At 52.2% G+C, this 22,273-nt stretch overlaps 1 protein-coding gene across 12 annotated transcripts in view; it reads left to right on the top strand.

Moving 5' to 3' along the window:
• The window catches only part of DLGAP2 (DLG associated protein 2), a 719,273-nt gene that overhangs the window by 590,473 nt on the left and 106,527 nt on the right, over nucleotides 1–22,273 (top strand). For all 12 annotated transcript variants that reach the window (XR_010838517.1, XR_010838518.1, XM_067022654.1 and 9 more), the window contains 2 exons: nucleotides 6,116–7,185; nucleotides 19,838–20,049. Coding sequence is in view for 10 of the 12 variants with exons in the window: in XM_067022654.1 (XP_066878755.1) it covers nucleotides 6,116–7,185; nucleotides 19,838–20,049 (1,282 nt within the window). In the remaining 2 variants the exon portion in view is untranslated. The remainder of the gene's footprint in view (nucleotides 1–6,115; nucleotides 7,186–19,837; nucleotides 20,050–22,273) is intronic.

The following is a 22,273-nucleotide window of genomic DNA, read 5'->3' as shown; positions in this document are numbered from 1 at the left end:
TGTTCTTTCCGTTTAGTTCAGCGGCCCTCTCCCTCCTACAGGATTTTCCTTCCCAAGTTGATGCAGTGGAAGGTCTGTCCCTCCCCTTGATGGGGGATAAAATCAGAGGCAGATGCAGGCAGGCAGGCAGCTTGGGTGTAAGTGAGCTTCCGGTAGAGGGAGACCAAGCTGGTTTCCTCTGGGGAAGGACCTCCAAGCACCCACAGTGGGGTTGGGGAGGGCCCGGCCATGCCTGTCTGTACCCGGAGGCAGGGGCCTCCATGCTTTCCCCAAACACCTGGGCCTGGGCCCCTTGCCGCAGCGTGTGTCCAGCCTGGGTGGCTCAGGCTGGGCTTGGTGTTGGAACCACGAGCCTGGTTTAACCAGAAAGGGCACAGGGGCCCCCTCCATCCTCCCCATCCATCAGCAGCCCAGAGCTGGGATGCTGGGGTTCTGATGCAGCTCTGATATGAGAGTGTACGTGTGCCTGTGAGTGTCTGCATGTGGTGCCACCTGGAGAACCTTGCCCAACTGCCCTGCTAGCCTTGGCCCCCTCAGCCTGCGTTGGGGACAGGCACTGCTCCCAGGGGGCTGCCAGGAGGGTAAAGCCTGTGACACGAGCCACGCACAGTGAGCACTCCATCTCATTAGCTGTATTTTAAAAGGTTTCATTCCACCACTCAAGATATATTTTTTAGACTGGGTATGCCAACAGTCTCGGGAAATCCAGCAGTAAAATGTGCATTTACATTCTGGTTTGAATTCGGGGAGACAGTTAATGACTAATGATGATAATTGCTATTTTCTTTTGCTTAATAACAAAGAAGGGTTCAGTGAATAGCTGTAAATTAGGAAGCTAAGACGCCTTCCGCATTTTGTGTTTGTTACCTCACTTTCACAAAGAGAAATTACCGGCCCCTAAGGTATTTGTTGTATGTTATGTAGACTTATTCAAAAAACCTATAGAGTACAAGCCCTCATTATATGTTTTGGTATCACCATTATTTACAGCGGATTATTATCCTGTGTGTTGTCATTGTTTTATTTTTCGGAGGTAATGTGTAAGCTTCCGTGCATATGTCAAGGAATTCAGAGGCAATGAGAATATTATCAACATGTGGCATAATCAAATTTAATTCATTTCAGTTAAACTTCTCTCTTGTATGGAGCCACATTCATAGTGTGGCTTGCAGGCTAAACATTAGGTAGAAACGGGATACGTGAGTGGAAAAATAATGGGTTGGCTTTTTAATACGGAGGAAGATTAGAATTGTATTAAGTTACATGTTAATGGAAAAATAAAGCAAAAGATAATAGGATGACAGCTTTATGCTGCTGTAAAGTCTAGATTACAGGACACAGTTTTTTTCTGTTTATCAATTGAATACTGAATTTCCTTTGAAAACTTGCTTTTAATTATATTAAAATGTAATCTAAAGTATCCTTTCCTGACGTATTGAAGTGCTCTAGTTATAATTTGGCTGTTGAGAAGGACAGGCACTGCGTAGCTATTATGGGATGCCCACTCCCATGAGACAGCAAAGCAGCTCACACTGGGATAAAGCAAAGCTCTGTTTGGAGATAAAGGGCCTGCGGACCCTGGAATTGGGGACCGTTTGCTGTGAACGTGCAGGAGAGAGTGAGAGACAGCCCCTTGGGATCCTCAGAAAAGGTTTACTTTCTCTCCTGCTGTCAGTTGCTCCCAGGTAGAGAAGTCTTGCCCCTAACTTCTCAGGGATCCGGGAAACCGGGTCCCTTTCTTATAATACATTCCCACATCTGAGCCAGCCTGACAAGTGGCAGTTCTGGAGCCTGCAAAGGGGACCTTCTGAACCCACACTGGTATCAAACCCAAGTCCGTGTGTCAGATGCACAGTGAGCCCAAACAAATCGAAAGGTCAGAGTCTGGAGCACAGAAAGTTTCATTGATCCAGAGGCAACAACCAAGAAGACGGGAGACGTGGGTTTGTCTCTGATCCGCGTCACGGGCTGGCCTGAGCCTAAGGTTTTTAAAGGCGACCTCTGGGGTGGGGGCGGCAGGGACCGTGACTTTCTTCTGCTTGGTCGGTGGTGAGGCAACGGGGTGATGCTCCGGAAATCTCAATCCTCAGCCTCCAGGTTCCAACTCGTCTGGGGTCTCAGCCTGTAGTCACCCGGGCAGGGGTCTTCGTTTCTGCAGAACAGCCCCAAGATTATGTGTCAGATGGTAGGTACGTCCCTTGAGGAGGAACTAGGACTCTGTTTTATCACTGAACTCTTGTTTAATCTCTCATTACCTTTCTTGCTTGACGGGTTTTCCTTTATTTCTGCAATTCCCTCACTTCCCTAACTAGAGACTGCTTGAGTCTGGTCTTTGGCACTCGGGGAAGGCCTAGGTAAACGAAAGCCTTTTTTCTAACAGCAAGAAACGGGGGACATGGCAGGGCCTGGGTACCGGGGGGCCCCGTGGGGTCCTGCTCCATTTCCACACCTTGGACCAGCTGTTGGGCGAGCGTCCTTGGCAGGTGACGTTTCCCTTGCGTGGATCACCGGGAGAAATGGGTTGGCGGTCATCACGGAGAAGCCTCATGTCTCTCAGCTTTCTTCCCTGTTTCCCACAGTGGCCCTTGGAGGCCACTTCGGCGGTCAGGGTGGGTGGCTCTGCGCGTGTCTCTGGCAAGGCTTTGTGCGTGAAGGGTGGGCGGGGGACACTCTCGGTGGAGGAGGACGGGTGGGTGGTGCCGAGGTGGGTCGGGGCTCGGACAGCTTCCTTCCTGAGGAGACGAGGCTCTCACGCGTTGAGAAGGTCCACTTGTCGTCCCTTTCTGGACCCTCAGCCTGAGGACAGCGCACATGGGGCCCAGGCGTTGTCTGAACTGCGGTGGGTGGTGCTGGAGCCGAGTCTCGGAGAGCAGATCCTGAAGAAAGCACCCCAGCCTGGGGAGCGGAGCGTGGAGAGGACCTGCGGAGAAATTTTTAGAAGGAGCAGCAGTTTGATGTGACAGAGCACAGGATACTTCCCAGGAGAGCTGAGAGATAGATGAACCTAGAGTGAGGGGCTCTGCCGGCATATCTGGTCACCACGCAGCTCGGAGCATCCGCTCTGGGCCTGGCACGGGGCCGGGGCCAGCCGGTAGCCTCAGGGGGCCTGCCATCCCGAGTCTGTGTTTCCTGCACATGCTATAGTATATGCATATTATATACAAATATACACATATACGTATACGTTATGTGTGCCTGTTATACACTATAACATAGAAGCTATTTCCTGCGTATATTATATGCATGCTATATACTATATATGCATATTATATATGAGTATATGCACTACATATACATGTTATATGCACATATTATACACTATAATAGGATCTATTTCCTCTATATATTACATGCATACTGTATACTATACATGCATGTTATATACAAATATATGCATTATACATACATGCTACATGTGCATATTATACACTCTAATAGGATCTATTTCCTCTCTATTATACGCATACTATATATGCATTTTATATATGGATATATGCATTATATATACATGCTATAAATGCATAGTATATACTATGGTAGTCTGTATTTCCGGTATACATTACATTACATGCCATACGTGCATATTATGTACTACATATGTATACTGTATACCAGTGATCCGCAACCTTTTGGGCACCAGGGACCAGTTTTGTAGAAGACAATTTTTCCATGAATGGGGGAGAAGGGGGATAGTTTCAGGATGATTCAAGTGCATTGCATTTATTGTGCACTTTATTTCTATTATTACATTGTAATAGATAATGAAATAATGAGACAACTCCCCATAGTGCAGAATCAGTGGGAGCCCTGCGCTTGTCTTCACTTGCCACTCACTGATGGGGTTTTGATAGGAGTCTGCAAGCGGTTGATCTATGATGGCGTCTGTGCGCTCAGACCTCTCCGCTGATGATGATCTGTATTTGCAGCCGCTCCCCGGCGCCAGCATCACCGCCTCAGCCCCACCTCAGATCACCAGGCACTAGATTCTCATGGAGTGTGCCACCGAGATCCCTGGCATGCACGGTTCACGGTAGGGTTCGCGCTCCTATGAGAATCTAATGCCGCCGCTGATCTGACAGGAGGAGCTCGGGCGGTAATGCGAGCGATGGGGAGCGGCTGTAAATATAGATGAAGCTTCCGTGGCTCGCCGGGCACTCACCTCCTGCTGTGCCACCCAGTCCTTAACAGGCCATGGACCGGTAGCTGTCTGTGGCCCAGGGGTTGAGGACCCCTGCTATATACTATAACCGTCTGTATTTCCTGTATATATTATATGCATACTATGTACAATGTATGCATATTATAGCCAATGTATGCATTATGTGTACATACTATATATGCATGTCATATGCTATAAGAGTCTATTCATTTACATATTATATTATATGCAAATTACATACTATGTATACATATCCTATATGGATATATGCATTATGCCTACATAGTATATAGGCATATCATATGCTATAATAGAGTCTGTATTTCCTGTATAGATTATATTATATGCATATTATATATGAGGTATGCATATTCTATATGGATATGTGCATTTTGCATACATAGTATATAGGCATATCATGTGCTATGATAGAGGCTGTGTCTCCTGTATAGATTATATTATATGCATATTATATATGAGGTATGCATATTCTATATGGATATGTGCATTTTGCATACATAGTATATAGGCATATCATGTGCTATGATAGAGGCTGTGTCTCCTGTATAGATGATATTATATGCATATTATATATGAGGTATGCATATTCTATGTGGATATGTGCATTTTGCATACATAGTATGTAGGCATATCATGTGCTATGATAGAGGCTGTGTCTCCTGTATAGATGATATTATATGCATATTATATACGAGGTATGCATATTCTATATGGATATGTGCATTTTGCATACATAGTATGTAGGCATATCATGTGCTGTGATAGAGGCTGTGTCTCCTGTATAGATGATATTATATGCATATTATATACGAGGTATGCATATTCTATATGGATATGTGCATTTTGCATACATAGGATGTAGGTATATCATGTGCTATGATAGAGGCTGTGTCTCCTGCATCTGTTTGGTGGCCAGTTGGAAGCAACAGAAGCAGAGACGCTGGGGCGTCAGGAAGCAGAAGTGGGGCAAGGGGCTTCTCTAGCAAAGCCTGGAATCCAGTAAAGCCTGGACTTTATACGTGCTGACCCAAGAAAATTGAAAATGGTACCAATTACAATCATAATAATGTAGCTAAAAATCATCATCGAGCGCGTCCTCCTCCCGGACCTCTGCTTGTTGCCGGCTCACAGGTGAGGGGACGGAAGCCTGCCGAGAGCCCCACGCTAGTGCTGGCAGAGCTGGGGCCCTAACCCTAACGAGTCCATGCCCAGAGGCCCCCGTTTCGACCGCTGAGCTCAGCTGCCTTCCCACCAGGACACCCAGCAGCAGCAGACCCAGCACGCTGCAGAGGTCAGCTCTGGTGGTTCGAGGGTCTGTGTTGAAGAGTGCAGCTCACAAAGCCAGACCTTTTTTTCCCTGATCTTTCTGAGTAGAATCATACAGCTCAAAATCAACAATCTGAAATAGGAAGTCAGACATGCTGGTTCCATCCTCGTGCTGACGCGGACGGTGGCCTCGAGGAAGTGACCTCCGCTGCTCGCCTGCTTAGTGAGGACACAGCTTTAGATGAGTCACGACCGACACCCTAGCACGGGGTGCATCAGCCCGCCAGGCGGTATCACTGAGGTGTGATTTCTCAACCTTCTCAAACCGAACCCCGACACGCAAGTCTAGTTGAAATGTAACTTGTTTTTTTCCCCCAAATTGTTCATCTGTTTAACACCACAAAATCTTGCTGTCAAGAGACCTGATGTATTAGGCATTAAGTATTCGTAGGCGTCGAGCCACACTGGGGAATATCGAAGTTACTTTTAATGCGCTTCTACTTTGGAGCAGGCGATGTGGTATAAAACAATGACCGTTCGCTTGAGCGTCCAGACCAGGAGTGGCCACGGGGTACAAACAGTCCACATGTAGAGGGATGGGCGTCAAGCGAGGGCTTCCGTCCGTGTTCCCACCGGGTCTGACGCGGTGCTTCTGTGTTCTCTCAACAGACCAGCAGCACTCATGGTCCCCGACTCAGCACTTCAATGAAGATCGGTACTCCCCAGCGCTGAGGACTATGAAAGGCTTGTCCGGGAGCCGGAACCCGCCCTCGCTGTGCTCTGGCCACACCTGTGGCTTGACGCCCCCCGAGGACTGCGCGCACAGCCACGGCCACCTGCACCGTGGCCCGGAGGCGCGGCAGCCCTACCTGCTCAGCCCGGCCGAGAGCTGCCCGATGGAGCGTCACCGCTGCTCCCCGCGGACCTCCGTCCACTCCGACTGCATGATGCTGCCGGTGGCGCTGGGAGACCACGTGTCCAGCAGCACCTTTCCCCGGATGCACTACAGCTCCCACTACGACACCAGGGACGACTGCGCCGTGGCCCACGCCGGCGCCAAGGCCAACCGGATCCCGGCCAACCTGCTGGACCAGTTCGAGAAGCAGCTGCCCCTGCACAGGGACGGCTTCCACACGCTGCAGTACCAGCGCACCTCCGCGGCTGCCGAGCAGCGCAGCGAGAGCCCCGGCCGCATCCGGCACCTGGTCCACTCCGTGCAGAAGCTCTTCACCAAGTCCCACTCCCTGGAGGGCTCGTCCAAGGGCCACGTCAACGGCACCAAGGGGGACGGCCGGGCGGACGAGCACGCCCACGGCCACCACTCCAAGCACGGCAAACGGAGCAAGAGCCGGGAGCGCAAGGCCGAGGGCCGCCACCGCTCGGGGCTCAGCAGCTGGTGGAGCTCGGACGACAACCTGGACAGCGACAGCACCTACCGAGCCTCCAGCGTGCTCAGCCGTCACCCCGCCGACCCTGCGGCCCACTGCTTCCCCGACGCGCTGCCCGGCCCCTTCGGGGACCTCTCGCTGCGGATCTCCAAGAGCAACAGCGACGTCAAGTGCTCGGCCTGTGAGGGCCTGGCCCTGGCGCCGGACGCCAAGTACATGAAGCGCAGCTCCTGGTCCACGCTCACGGTGAGCCAGGCCAAGGAGGCCTACCGCAAGAGCTCCCTGCACCTGGACAAGCCGCTGGGGCCCCCGGAGCTGAAGCCGCCACTGCGGCCCTGCCACTACCTGCAGGTAAGGGAGGGCACCGCGTGCCGTCTGGCGGGCCGAGTGGGGAGGGCCCAGGAGGACCCCCCCGTCCTTCCTCCGGGCCGTAGCCCTGAGTACGACGGGCCAGTCCTCGGACGGCCCTAACGCTGCAGGACGTAGCAGCGGCCACAGACGTGTGTCAGCCCGTGGTAGTGCTTTCCCACTTGCAAGTGGCTGGTTTGGTCCAGGAGTGAGCTTGAGTGAGTTCACGGGCCTTAGCCGGCAGTAGCATCTTTAAGCCAAGGAGCACGATTGGAAACCGCGTGCATTCCCCTGGCGTGTGGATGAGATACAGTCACCAAAGGCAAAAGCAGATTAAAGGCAGTGGCTGGCCGGAGGTGGCATATTGTGAATTCTCTGTTTTAGATCATTCCCTTCTCCTCTGGGCCTCCTAACCGTGCCACCACCCCCGAGGGAGCTGGGGGAGCGCCACCCACCGAGAGGCACTCACCCCTTTTAAGAGGCCTCTGCAATTACTTCTGTTAGCTAACAGCGCTGTTAGCAAAGCTGGAAAGGCTGAAGTTTTCCTTCAGTGTATGTGTAATTTGTATTCCAATTCACAATCCCTTCGACATGCCCGGCAGCAGTTGCTGTAGGCTGTGCTCTGGGTTAGAGAAATCCTCACGGAATAATGAGTAATAGTGCTAAATGCTGGCTGAGTCATCAGACGGTCATTTAATGGAACAGATAAACAACTGTGAATCTTTTCGGGTGTCAGGTGGCTGCGAATCATTTTAGCAATTCCAATTGCCATCCTGGAACATGGTCCAAAACCCAGGGGTTCTGTTTTAAAAGGAAATGCAAACCAAATTGCTTTTAGAGGAAGATTTATTCAAGGAGGCAAGCTGGCAGATGGATAAAATATTATTTCTGTAGCAATGGGAGAGACTTAGATTTTGCTTGTAGTTCGCCAATGCCAGTGATAGATAAATAGGAAATTTTTACCTGTACATCTCTAAAGAGATACGACAGATCCATCCAGGGCCCAGTCTAGTCATTGTGAGAGAAGCCAAACTCTCCTGTTTGTGTCCGTGTTTGGACCTGGGGAATCTCCAATGCGGTGTCCCCTCAGCACGTCAGGATGGGCCTACAGCTGGGGTGGGGGGCCCCCTGGGTGCCCGACTCAGTGACCTGACTTTTCCACAACACTTCTTGGGGCGCCTCGTAGCCCTCAGGGCCTCCCCCTCAAACGTTTTCTGTCCCCTCTCCACTTACCGAACATCTGCTAATCATGGAAACCAGTAACCCGATATAAAGGCAAGAGTGCGACATAATGAACCCCAGACACTCACCGCCCAGCCTCGGGAATGATCGATTCAGGGCCAGTCTTGTCCCATCGGTACCTCACCTGCCTTCCGGTCCAGGTTATGTTGAAACAAAGCCCACCCAGCCTAGGTAGGTGCTTCTGTGTTTATCTCTAAAAGACCCACACTGGAAGGTCAGGGCTCTTCCTTTTGCAGCACAACTGCGCTGCCATGCAGACATTAAGGGATCACAGTTCCTTAGAGTTTCAATGTCTGGTCAGTGCCCAGGGTTCACGGTCTGCTCCCCGCCCTCTCTCACGGTCCGTCCCCATCGGCATCCAGAGCAGGGGCCTGCGCGGGGTGGGGTGGCCTGTCCAGGAAAGGTCTGTTGCTTTCTCCTCTGTCTCCTTCTCTTTGCTCTCTCTTGCCACTGCTGTCCTCCCCGGGGATTTTATTTTGGGGGGTGGTTAAGGAACCCCTTTGTCTGACGTCCCCCGCAGTCTGGGCTCCAACTGTGGGGTGGCCTCAAGGGGTCGCGCACCCGCATCTCGGGCACTCGTGTGTGTCAGGCGGTGGTCGGGCCTCCACCGTCAGCCCCCCCGGCCCGTGGTCCCTCACTGCCAGCGTGAGGGTCACGGAGGACCTCGCCCGGTGGAACGAGAGGGTCGTCGCTGCAGCCGTGGCTCCGGCAAAACCCAGTTTCCCGACTTGGGGACATTTGTCCTTATATGATAATGGGTGAGAAATGGCAAGTGACTGGGTCCCGTGAAAAGCTGTGATTCGGTGGAACAACCCGTGGTGTTAAACAACATCAACGCAGGCCCGCAAACCCCCCGGGGCCTCACTCGGAGAGGGCCGTCGTAGACTCAGCCGCGTGGTCCTCGTGCGGGGACACAGTCCGGAGTCCACCCACGATGCAGCCTCAGAACAGTCTGGACCACGGTCGCCCGCGGTGGGCGCCGCATCGCAGGCAGGGCGGCGCCACGGGGCCCCAGAGAAACGCGGGTGAGGCGCTCACTCAGGGGATGGGCTCCCACCAAGCCCCCCTCCCTCCCGCTCCTTCCTGGAAGGGAACCAGCCCCCGTCCTCCCCGGGCCCAGGAGGATCACAGGGTGGCTGGGGGGGCAGATCTGAGACCAGGAGGATCGCGAGCTCCGCCTCCTTCCCAGGCTCCTTCGTCCTGTTGGGCTAGGACTTCCAGGACCTTCTGCTACAGGGCTTCACCATGCTGATTGCATTACGCTTTCTGGGGAAGGATACAAATCTCCGCATCCTCACCAGCGCAGATTTTACTTCACAGCCAGAAGGTAGGGGGATTGGAAGAATTCGTCTGTAGATGCTACCACAGGAATAAGATTTAAAAGAACAGAAGGGAGAAATAAACGCTCATACGCTTTTCTTTTTCCACCAAAAGCCAGAGAGATTTGGAGCTGAACAAAAGGCTTGCTTTTCACTTTCACCTTTGGTTTGTACAGAATACATAGTTAACATTAGAGCAAGAGTTTTTATGTTTTTAAGTAGGTCACAGCAGACAATAGGCAGAATTGAAAGAAAATTATGATCCTTTTTATTCTTTGAAAGAGCTTGTTTTAGTAGTTTCTCCATCAGCAGACCAAGCGTCTAAGGTCAGAGTGTTAATGAATGAGACGTGAATTGGGCGGGTGACCTGCGGGGGGGGTAGCTCAGGGAACAGGTGGCCCCCCTGTCATGTGCTGCCCTGGGTTCTAGGGACACGAAGGTAGGAGGTGCCCTCCCGGCCCTAATGGGAGGACAGGTGAGGGCAACTGCGTCGTCTAGAGAACACGGCGGGGACACGTGGGAACGTGCCAGGAACACGGGCCTTGGCCCCCATCGCATCGCACCCCAGCGGCACGTAGCCCGGGGCCAGCCCCAGCTCGGTAGCCCCTTCTCCCGCCCTGGCCTCCTGGCCTCTCCGCAGGCCTCCTTCACTCTCCCTCCCCCCTTCCTCTCTTGATTGTCTCTGCCCGACTGGTGGTCCAGACCCGCAGGGTCTCTCCTGGCGACTGGGGGTCTTACCCCAGTGTCTGGTGCTAATGCTACTGCTGTTCCAAAGGCAGCATCTTGTCTGGTGTTTAATGCAGGAAGAGCTCCTGTCCCGACATGACACTCCAGGGAGCCAGCAGAGGGGAGGGGTACAAGGACTGACCGTGGAGCAGGGAGAGCCACTGTGAAGCGTGCAAATCTTCCCACACTTGCAAAGTATTTCAGCCCCGCTGCCAAGCTCCATCCCGCCGAGGTCCGCTTGCCCCCAGACCTGGGCACCGAGCTGCCCCACCCTCCTCCGCGGGAAAGGGCTCCGAACGCTCCTCCCTAAGTCGTGAGCATCCCGCGTCCCAGAGCGGAAGCTGGGTCATAAAGTTGAAGTACGCAGCGTGCGCACAGAAGTACATCCTACAAACACTGCATTTCCCAGCGACATGCGTTCAGTGGGTTCTGTTTGTGCTTTAGAAAAACCATCCACCTTTACCAGAGGGGCCCTCTTCTGGTTTCTGCAGTAAGCACTTCAAGGGGCCTCAGGCTCCCAGAGCCCTGGACGTGTGCTTCCAGGCGATCAGGAGTGAAAGCTGACTTCTGACTAAGAGCTGAGCTCTGAGACTGACCATCTCCCACACCCTGGCCGAAGTGGCTGCCCCAAGTGTCCTGAGTGTGTCTCGTGGCCCCGTCCCTCCGTCCGCCTGCATTGCTTTGCTCGTTGGTCTACGATCTGTCTCCCCAACAGGACCCCGCACCCCCGTCACCGCATTATTCCTGCGTCTGGTGGGGTCGGACTCGTAATAAAGCCCCGAATGAAGGAACAAGGAGGCTCGTTTGTCCTGTGATGCCGCGGGAGACGTGGAAGCAGTGAAAGATACTCAGATGTCGGTCCAACAAAGCAAGCGTCTTTCCAGGCACTGGCGGCATCTGGGTGGATCTGGAATCGGGGTGATCGGGAGGATGGAGGAGCCCCCAGCCTCTTCTTGGCCCCTCTGTGGGTTGGGTTACTCCCTAAGCCTGCTGAGGTGGTGGGGGGGGTCCCTCCCCATGGAGACCCCACGGAAACCCTCGTCCCTCTTCTGGGCGCTTCTCACAATCGGTCTCTTGTGTTTCCACATGCACGTCTTGGCCCATTTCATCAGCACATAAGACACGCTCACATCGTGGGGCATTTTGCCGTCTCTGTTCTTTCGTGACAGTGGGCGGGTGGGTCCTGGAGATCGGTGGCATCCCCTGGGAAGGGTTTGAAATGAGCCGTTCCCAGAGCACAGGGGAAATCATTACCGTCCTAGGCCTGTGGGTAGGGTCCGGAGAGAGGGGGCCTGTGGAGGCAGGACCCGCAGCATTCGGAGGCCTGGTTGAGGCAGCTCCTGGCAGGCCGTGGGCCCGAAGCTGGAGAGAGCTCTGGAAGGCGCTCCGCACCCTCCCCACGCCCCCCGCAGTGCAGCCCGTGGCAGAGCCAACCAGAACCGGAGGCTAAGGGACACGGGCTGGCGAGAGGCTCCCTCAGTGTCAGGGCACAGAGCAGGGGGTGGGGGAGGACACCGGGGACCAGAGGGGACAGGAGAGGGCATGGGGAGCGTGACCAGCACTTGTGGACAGCGACCAGCCCACGGGGACAGGGACCAGCACATATGGACGGTGCTCAGCACATAGGAGAGTGACCAGCACGTATGGACGGTGCCCAGCACATGGGGACAGTGCCCGGCACACAGGGACGGTGCCCAGCACATAGGAGAGTGGCCAGCACATATGGGCGGTGCCCAGCACGTATGGACAGTGACCAGCACATATGGACAGTGCCCAGCACATTGGAGAGTGACCAGCACGTATGGACGGTGCTCAGCACATGGGGACAGTGCCCGGCACATATGGATGGTGCCCAGCACGTATGGACAGTGACCAGCACATATGGACGGTGCCCAGCACGTAGGAGAGTGCCCAGCCCATAGGGACGGTGCCCAGCACATAGGGACAGGGACCAGCACGTAGGAGAGTGACCGGCCCATAGGGACGGTGCCGACGGGACTAATGGGTGACCAGCACACAGGACCACCTCCAGGAGGCCGCACCCCGTTCAGTGCATCATGTTGAATCCCTCGTATGGTCTCAGGCCTGTGACAGGCACTTGGGAAACGTTGTTGAGATAAATGCTTCACCGAAGGATGCTGGGGTTCGAGTATTTGCCAGCCGTGAGCCCGGTCAGCCTTTCTGCCTCATCGATCTCATATACATCACCCTTTGTGGGGAGACTCAACACAGTGTAAGAAAGGTGCTTGGAAAATCATCAGTCATTATATAAACCTGTAGTAACATTGTGTGGGTGAATATTCTACGCTGTCCACGTTTGCCAGTTAAGAAGGACGAGGTCTGTGTGTCTGTGCACGTGCACGGTGGAAATCAAAGGAGAGCTGACCCCTGGGCTGGCGGTTCTCTCTGGTGCACGGGGGTCGGGGGAGGATGTTGAGCAGCTTCCCTGGCCTCGGGCCTCCAGCGGCCAGGAGGCAGTCCCCCCACCTGGAAGATGACCAAACTTGTCTCCGGACATCACCAAGTGTCCCCGGGAGACAGAATTACCCCCAGCTGAGAACCACTGGGGTCGTCCCAAGAGCATGAGGGTTAGAACTAGGTGGGCTTGGGTTCATCAGAAGCCAGCTCCCCTGGGCTGGGGCCAGGGCCCCCCTCCGCCTGCACCTCCTCCCGGGCCCTGCCTCCCCACCCCTTCCTCAGCGCCCTTCCCAGCACCACCCACCTCCCAGGTGTCCGAGCTCAGCTGGGAAGCCTTCTTATGAGACGCCTTCCTTTTTTTTTTTTTTTTAAACATTTTTCTTTTTCTTTTGATATAATTTTAGATTTACATAAAAGTTGCAATAATAGAAAACTGAGGTATACCCTTCACCCCATTTCTCCTGTGTTAACAACTTAGATAACCATAGCACAGTTATCAAAATCAGGAAATTAACAACGTTATAATATTATTAACTTAAAAACAGATCTCATTTGAATTTCACCAGTCTTCCGCGATGTCCTCTTTCTGTTCCCACAATCTCTTAGTTATTGTGTCTCCTTAATCTCCTCCAATACATGGTGGTTCCCCAATCTTTATGACCCTGACGCTATTGAACCTTTCTGTAGAATGTCTCTCAGTTTGGGTTTCTCAGATGTTTTCATGAGTAAAGTTAGGCATTTGGGGCAGGAGTACCCAGAAGTGATATTGTGTCCTATTCAGTACATCAGATCAAGGGGTACATGATGTTTATATGTCATATCAGGGGTAGTGCTAACCTTGATCCCTTGTTTAAGCTGGTAACCTCAGAAAGTTGTTTTTGTACGCAGTGGTTCTGGAACACGTGAGACGCCTTCTTATGAGACGCCTTCTCAGGTCCTGTGAGGCTTGTTGGTAGCTAAACCACGCCTTCTCCAAAGTCCATGCGCTTATACCCATTGTGCAATTGTTTAAACAACTTTCCTGCCCGTAACCGTGGCCCCTAAACATGTCAAACCCAGTACCCTGTTTATAGCAAATATTTCTCGGTGTCTCCTGGACTCTATTCTAAAGTGAAATTCATGTGTAACCGACCTACACACTCTATTCTGAGTATAGATTTGACCCTTGCATGGCACAGGTTGGGGCTGCGTGGGTCCACTTGTAGGTAGAATTTTTCAGTAGTAACCACTCAGCACTACACGATCCACGGCTGGTTGACTCCTCAGATGCTGAGCCAAGCATGTGGAGCACTGACTACAAGTTATACTCGGATTTTGGGCTGCATGGAGGGTCGGCGCCCCAACACCTGCATTGTTCAGGGGTCAACTGTATAGGTTTGTTTACGTGTATAACGCGCCCAAACGCTAATAAAACAGAGAAATAAAAGGAGGGTCACTTTTAACTAAGAACATGAATTTTAATATCAAAATGTCTGGGCACATGACAAACGTGTACAGAAGGAAGTATTCAGAAGCTTGTCTCTGGATGAAGACACGATAATTTTGACCCATGGAGGGAATAGTTATGATTCACGCACCACCAGCAGATTCACCCACCAGATGGGATTTTCGGCCACGGTAAACAGTTCTTGGTGAAGCATCACAGCAAACAAAGTTCTCTCTTCCCTTGATTTACATGGTTAGTTGCATTCCTGAAAAATCCGCTGTTCATTAAAACCATGCAAACGAAAAGTGAAGAAAGCAAAGAAACTTTAGTTTACATACAAAGAAGAGTTAGATTGAAGGCTCAGGGCATTACAGAGAGAAAAGCATACAGCACACCAGCCGGTTCTCCATGGGGGTGGGATTGTGCCATGCTCCCCTGAGAACAAGCATCTCTGGACCCCAGGATGCTGGTCGTGCCCCCCAAGTATGTGGCACGCACGGCTGCCCCCGATGGATGTCTTGCGCGGCCCTAAAGGGTGTCCCCACTCAGAACCGTTGTTGTTGGCGGGGGGGGGGGGGGGGGGGGGGGATTTTTGTGTGTTTTTTTGCGGTACGCGGGCCTCTCACTGCTGTGGCCTCTCCCGTCGCGGAGCACAGGCTCCGGACGCGCAGGCTCAGCGGCCACGGCTCACGGGCCCAGCCGCTCCGCGGCACGTGGGATCTTCCCGGACCGGGGCACGAACCCGCGTCCCCTGCATCGGCAGGCGGACTCCCAACCACTGTGCCACCAGGGAAGCCCCGTTGTTGTTTTTACTGTAACAACCTGGAACTGAGAAGCCCAGCTGTCTTACTCTCAATTAGATTCCCAGCGGCGAGCGTGCCTGGCGTGCATTTAAAACAAAACAAAAAAAGTGCTTGGAGTGAATGGAGAAGACATTTCCCTACAGGGACACACAGCATTTGATGGCATTTTCTTGCTTGGTTTCAACACCCGAAAGAGAATATTATTACAAAACCCCGGCCCTCGTCACCTGTGCTGCTTGAAAGGAAGAAAGGACATTTTAATCTGCCACGTTGAAGTTTCCTTCAAGCAAGAAGCAGGAGGCACTGAACTGTACACTCAAGTCAACCTTAGGAAAATGCCTATTTAGACATCATAAATATCACTCTATGCAAGTAGGAACTAAAGTAATAATTATCGCTAAATGCAGCAAAGATCACGCATGGATTTGCAGAGGTCGGTGGCCACTGTGAAAGGAAGTTCATTTGTTCATTCATTAAAGCACTTGTTTGGGGGCCAACCCTGGCCACCCTTACCTGCCATTGCAGGGTTTTGACACTGTAATGTGCCCAAGAAAGAGTTACTGACTCAGGCACGGTGGCATTTTCGTGTCACTCCCTTGTTCTTTTCATAGTCTGGAGACATGTGCTTTGGAAGCAGTATTCAGAGCCCACGCTTGACTCTGGTTTACACTCCTTCTGTATTGAAATCTCTCCTGTCAGAGGCTGCGAAATTGGCGGCTTACATCAGAAACAAAAAAATACAAGCTGCTCTCATTTGTTAGTTAATTCACAAGCTGCTGGGGAAAAAAATCTTTGTTTTTTTTTACGGAAACATGTTTTTAATTCACAAAAACTCCATAAAGCTGCCAGTGGGGACGCATCTTTCCCGGCGCCTCTCCATCTGTCTCCTGCCGTCTCCAGCCTCCCTCCCTGGAGCGCCCTGCCCGTAGAGGAACCCCGGCCTCCTCCTTCCTGGGCCTTTGCGCGCCTCTCTCTTCTTTTTTTTTTTTATTTTAACATCTTTTTCTGTGTGTGTGTGGGGGGGGGGTACGTGGGCCTCTCACTGCTGTGGCCTCTCCCGTTGCGGAGCACAGGCTCCGGACGCGCAGGCTCAGCGGCCATGGCTCATGGGACCAGCTGCTCCGCGGCATGTGGGATCTTCCCGGACTGGGACACGAACCCATGTCCCCTGCATCGGCAGGCGGGCTCTCAACCACTGCGCCACCAGAGAAGCCCTTTTTAACATCTTTATTGGAGTATAATTGCTTTACAATGGTGTGTTAGTTTCTGCTTTATAACAAAGTGAATCGGTTATACATATACATATGTTCCCATATCTCTTCCCTCTTGTGTCTCCTTCCCTCCCACCCTCCCTATCCCACCCCTCTAGGTGGTCACAAAGCACCAAGCTGATCTCCCTGTGCTATGTGGCTGCTTCCCACTAGCTATCTGTTTTATGTTTGGTAGTGTATAAATGTCCATACCACTCTCTCACTTTGTCACAGCTTACCCTTCCCCCTCCCCATATCTTCAAGTCTATTCTCTAGTAGGTTTGTGTCTTTATTCCCATCTTACCCCTAGGTTCTTCAGAACCTTTTTTTTTTAGATTCCATATATATGTGTTAGCATATGGTATTTGTTTTTCTCTTTCTGACTTACTTCACTCTGTATGACAGACTCTAGGTCCATCCACCTCACTACAAATAACTCAATTTCGTTTCTTTTTATGGCTGAGTAATATTCCATTGCATATATGTGCCACATCTTCTTTATCCATTCATCTGTTGATGGATATTTAGGTTGCTTCCATGTCCTGGCTATCTGCCTGCTGCTCAAATCCCAGGAAGTTAGAGCCCAGACCCCTCCTCCAGGAAGCCTTCCCAGATCATTTCCTCTCTGTCCACAGCTTCCACTGGCTGTTTCCCTGTTTTCCCTCCACACCTGCTTCTGTAGCCCTAATTAAACCATAATTCACTTTCTTTTTATGCCTGCCTCCCTACTGAAATGTATGTCATTCGGGACTAAGTTTTCTAAGGTTTACTTTCTATGACACTAGCAAGATATATGGGCCATGTAGAAAATTTAGAAGACATAAGTATAAAGAAAAATCATTGAGAAACCCGCAGTCACTATCTCCCAGGGATGATTCCACATCCTTCCGGCTACGTGTCTATGCATGTTGCAGGCATATCTGTCTTTAAGGTATAAGAACACGGAGTGCATACTCTAAAAATCCTCCCACCCATGAACACCCTTCATTGGCTAAATATCAATTCTTCTGCACAGTATCCATGGCATGCTTGTAGTAAATATTTCCCGCCACCCCATCAGATATTATCAGTTTTCCTCCTTTGACCCTAATGAATGGTTCACAGTCCCTGGTGTGAATCCTGTTGCCTGGGGACATTGCTGGGTCAGAGGCGCCCACCGTCTAAAGTCTTCTGATATGTGGCTGTAAATGTTGGACCCACATTACCACCTGGCGTGAAATGGCGTGGAAATGTCTGTGCCCACATCTGTCTCCATCCTTGCAATTTGTTCTGACGGTGGAAAACTGACTTTGGGTAAGAAAACCCATGGATGAGGATCTACATGCCCAGAGAGGCTCCGTCTTCCTTCTTCCTGAGTCATTTCTTCCTCGTGCCCCAAATCCTGAGCATCAGGAGATACCTTCTATGTGCGTAAATCTACGCCTGTTTCCCCGGGGGCTGATTTCTTGCTCTGTCCCCGGGCCCTTCTCCCCCCACCGTGTCTCAGGTGGTCCTGCACTGCCGTCAGTGGCCTCGTGCCCGCCCGCCCGCTCTGGACCACTGCCCAGGATCACTCTCCCCTTGAAACCCGCTGGAGACAGGCACTAGGCACCCAGCAACAAGGAGCTTGGAAGCGCCACCCACATGGCCGCTGCTCTGCAGCTGCAGGGACTTGGCTGCGGATCCCCCAGGGCCACACAGCCCTGGGGGTCAGGGTCCACTGAGGACCTGGAATCTCCACCCCGTTAAGCCCCCTCCTCTTCCCGTGTGTGGCTGCGATGTCTCCACGCACTTCCCGTGGACCTAAGCCAGCTCGGCGTGGGCGGAGGGGGAGCTGTTTTAAAGCACACGCTGCAGGCAGGACCCACGCCGTGTCACCACGGGGGCTGGAGGGGCTTGAGGCACACCCCCTCGCCTCTCAGTGAGGGGCCGCCCCGTCCCTGCTTGTCGTGGCAGGAACGGCAGAAGGTACATCCTGTCCCATCCCCGGTTTCCCCTCCCGGGCTGTAACGTGCGAGATGTCTGAAGATGTGTTTTAAGAAAATGGAGACGAGGTGCCTTCAGCTGAAAACTCTGCCTTTCCATCCGGGCCTGCGCGTCCCTGGCGGGGATGGTGACAAGTGGGCCCACTGGTGCCATCAAAACTGGAAAGATGACAAAGGAACATATCTACGAAACAGAGACAGACTCACAGACACAGGGAACAGAGTGTGGTTGCGAAGGGGGGCTGGGGGAGGGGTGGATTGGGATCCCGGGGTGAGCAGGTGCAGACTGTTACATACAGGATGGCTACACAACAAGGTCCTACTGTATAGCACGGGGAACTATATTCAGTCTCCTGTGATAGACCGTAAGGGAGAAGAATATGAAAAATATATACACGTGCATATCTGAGTCACTTTGCTGTACAGCAGAGATTAACACAGCATTGTAAATCAACTAGACTTCAATAAAATGTTTTAAAAACCCTGGGAAAATGTCAGGGCTCGTCTTAGGATGATCTGAGTGTCCGTAAGTCTCTGAACAGTCACCGTAGGAAGCACCCTGTCTCTGAAGACTGTCAGTACAGACTTGCAATGGCCTCTGTCTCGGTGAAGGGCACTGGAGGACACCCCCGTCCTGCAGCATGGGGTGCACACGAGTTAGGTCCTTGGACTGCGGAGCTCCGTGTGGCGGTGCGGGCACGCGTGGAAGCCCTCTGCCCTCGGCCGCTGCTTGCCGTGGTCTGGGTGTCGTGAGGGTCCCGGCTGGTGGAGCGTTAGCTGCACGGGGCAGGCGCGCGCGGTGTAGGCCCCCCGTGACTTGTGTGTGCCGTGTGAGGACCCCGGGTTTCCTGGATGGGGGGTGGACGCAGAGTGCAGGCCGGCTTCATCCTCTGAGCGGCGTAGCCCATGCAGCCCGGAAGTGACACAGAGGCGCGGAGGGGGCGTCGCTCTGCTGGGACCCGCGCCGCGGACGGCATTCGGGGTCCGAGCCCCAACCCAGCGCGGTGTGCTTCCCGGGCGTGCAGGGCCCCGGCGTGGGGGCCGTGACCCGACTGGGGGGTGCGCCGCTGTCAGCTCTCACCACGCGGCAGGGCCGCCTCCTTCTGGTTTCCTTCTTCCTCTTCTTTCTTCTGCTCCAGCCTGGAGACCTCTTTTTCCAGTTTTCTCAAGTTTCAACTGCTTTTCTACCAGAAGGAAATAAATCTAAATGTCAGGGGCGCTTTTTTCCAGGTTTGGAGACTGCACATGGGTGTTTTTTTCTACACTTCTAACATTGTCTCACTTTCCCCATAACGTTTATTACTTTTATAACAGGGGAGAACACACGAATTGTATACTAATGTCCTTTGGGGGTTTGAATGACAGGCCCCTAAGTAGCCTCTGACTTGCAATGCTAAGTGACCGTAACGAGCTGCGTGTTCACGAGCTCGGAGGATTTGTCCCCCAACGAGGCGGCAACGGGATTCGCATGGCCAGGCTGACGCACGCCCTGTCTGTTCTCTCCTAGGTGCCCCAGGACGAGTGGGGAGGGTACCCCACTGGGGGCAAAGACGAGGAAATTCCCTGCAGGAGGATGAGGAGTGGGAGTTACATCAAAGCCATGGGTGACGAGGAAAGCGGGGAGTCGGACTCCAGCCCCAAAATGTCCCCCAAGGTGGCCCTCCGGCCGGAGCCCCTGCTCAAGTCCATCGGACAGAGGCCGCTGGGAGACCTCCAAACGTAAGCCCCCCACGCGCCTCGCTCGCCCCGCCCCCGGGCTCTCCTCACACTAACCGCGGCCAGTTGTCCGAAGACCCTAGAAAAAGTCCTGGGTTGAAAGTATTAGACTCAATAGCCATCAATTTTCAAGTCCTTAAAAAAAAAACAAAACCATCAGACCTTCGGTTATTTACTCGTTGCACAGTAATTAAGGAAATACACTTGGGCAGTTTCTGTGTCAAATATTAATTTTCAAGTACCTATCATAGCCGATGACCCATCCGTGTCTTCTCACATCATTCCAGCTATTTATCAGGAGCACATTTGTGTGAGTGTGTGTGTGTGTGTGTCTGTGTGTGTGTGTGAGTGTGTGTGTGTGTATCACAGTGGGGAATCTTTTGTCTACTACAACTTTACAAGTGCACGTGTAGACAACACATTTTTTACAGGGTAGGGGCAGGAACTGGATTAATTTTACAAATATCATAGCATATGCTTTATATATTTGTCCAAAAATACATTGGGGTTTTTCTGTTTTTTCTTTAATTCAAGTGTAGTTGACTTAACAGTGTTGTACCAGTGTCTGCTGTACAGCTAAGTGGCTCAGTTCTACACACATAGACATTCTTTTTTGATATTCTTTTCCATTATGTTGTATCCCAGGAGACTGGATGTAGTTCCCTGTGCTATACAGTAGGACCTTGCTGTTTATCCAGTTTATATAGACTAGCTGCACCTGCTAACCCCAAACGCCCACTCCGTCCCTCTCCCCCCCACCTTGGCAACCACAGGTCTGATCTCTGTATCTGTTAGTCTGTTTCTGTTTCATAGATAGGTTCATTTGTGCCATATTTTAGATTCCACATGTAAGGGATATCATATGGTATGTGTCTTTCTCTGACTTGCTTCACGTAGTATGATGGTCTCTAGGTCCATCCATGTCGCTGTAAATGGCATCACTTCATTCTTTTTATGGCTGAGTAATATTCCATTGTATATATGTGCCACATCTTCTTTCTCCATTCACCTGTCGATGGACATTTAGGTTGTTTCCATGTTTTGGCTATTGTGAATAGTGCTGCAGTGAACATAGGGTGCATGAAAAGACACATTGTTGATAAATTTAACTGATTTCCAAAATATAAACAGAGGAAACTAGGAACTCAGCTATTCATTTGAACTATGAAAATATGACTATAATTCTTAACCATCACCTTGTGTGTTTTTGGTCCTTCCAGCTAAGTCTGGATGTAAGTGCAAAGAACTGTCTGCTTTTCTCACCACGAGCTGCGGCTTCTCTAGTGTGAAGGTTCAACAAGAGGGTGAATGTAGTGAGAGGATGAGGCTGTGACCAGGGTGTCACCTTTGTGTCATCCCCCACCCGTGCCCCGTGCACATGGCGACATGTGAAACGATGGTGTGATTTCTCCTGATAAACCCGGTCATCCGCTAAATGTTACCTCACGGGATGAAACATTAAAATTTTGAATTGAACTGTATCCTACATCTGACAAACGTGAACGGTACCTTTATGACCTCGTTCACTTAAATCCCTCAGCGGGATGCCAGGCAGGAACGGGTGAGGCAGGCAGCGACGCCTGCCTCGTTCCTTAGGGGTCCCGTAGGGGAAGGCGCTGCCTTACTCAGAGAAGGTGGTCAGGGGAGGTTCGTGAATCCAAGCCAGAGGCTCGCCCTTTGGAGCTCACAGAGGGATAACTGGGAGGGGGCGTGTAAGCAAAGAAAGCAAACCGTTGGAAGAGGTTGTCGGTGGAAGGTTGTGCTGGGAACTGAAGAAGTGAGGGGTTAGGGGTGGGGAGCCAGCGGCATCACCTGACCCAGGCACCCAGCCGTCGAGGGCTGGACCAGGCCTCAGTCCCCCCAGCTTGATTTGGGGGTGCCTGAAGATGCATCTGAGAACTCCGGGTTATCTGAAAACCCCACCCCACCCCAGGCAGCAGCTGTGCTTAGCAGGTCTTGGGGTTCTGATCCACTAGGTAGGGCCACCGACTTAATGCCTCGGTTCATTCCGTGATTGTGCACATTGAAAGCAAACCACGAAAAAGAAATAAAAGCAAGCAGTGTTTGAATTGTGAGCAGGGATCAGGCCTTTTTTTTTTTTTTTTTTTTTGTGGTACGCGGGCCTCTCACTGTTGTGGCCTCTCCCGTTGCGGAGCACAGGCTCCGGACGCGCAGGCCCAGCGGGCATGGCTCACGGGCTCAGTCGCTCCGCGGCACGTGGGATCTT

This window comes from Kogia breviceps, chromosome 20, assembly GCF_026419965.1.
Source record: "Kogia breviceps isolate mKogBre1 chromosome 20, mKogBre1 haplotype 1, whole genome shotgun sequence".
Classification (NCBI taxonomy): Eukaryota; Metazoa; Chordata; class Mammalia; order Artiodactyla; family Physeteridae; genus Kogia; species Kogia breviceps.
The sequence above is the reverse complement of the archived record's forward strand: the minus strand, read 5'-3'. Positions and strand labels throughout refer to the sequence as shown.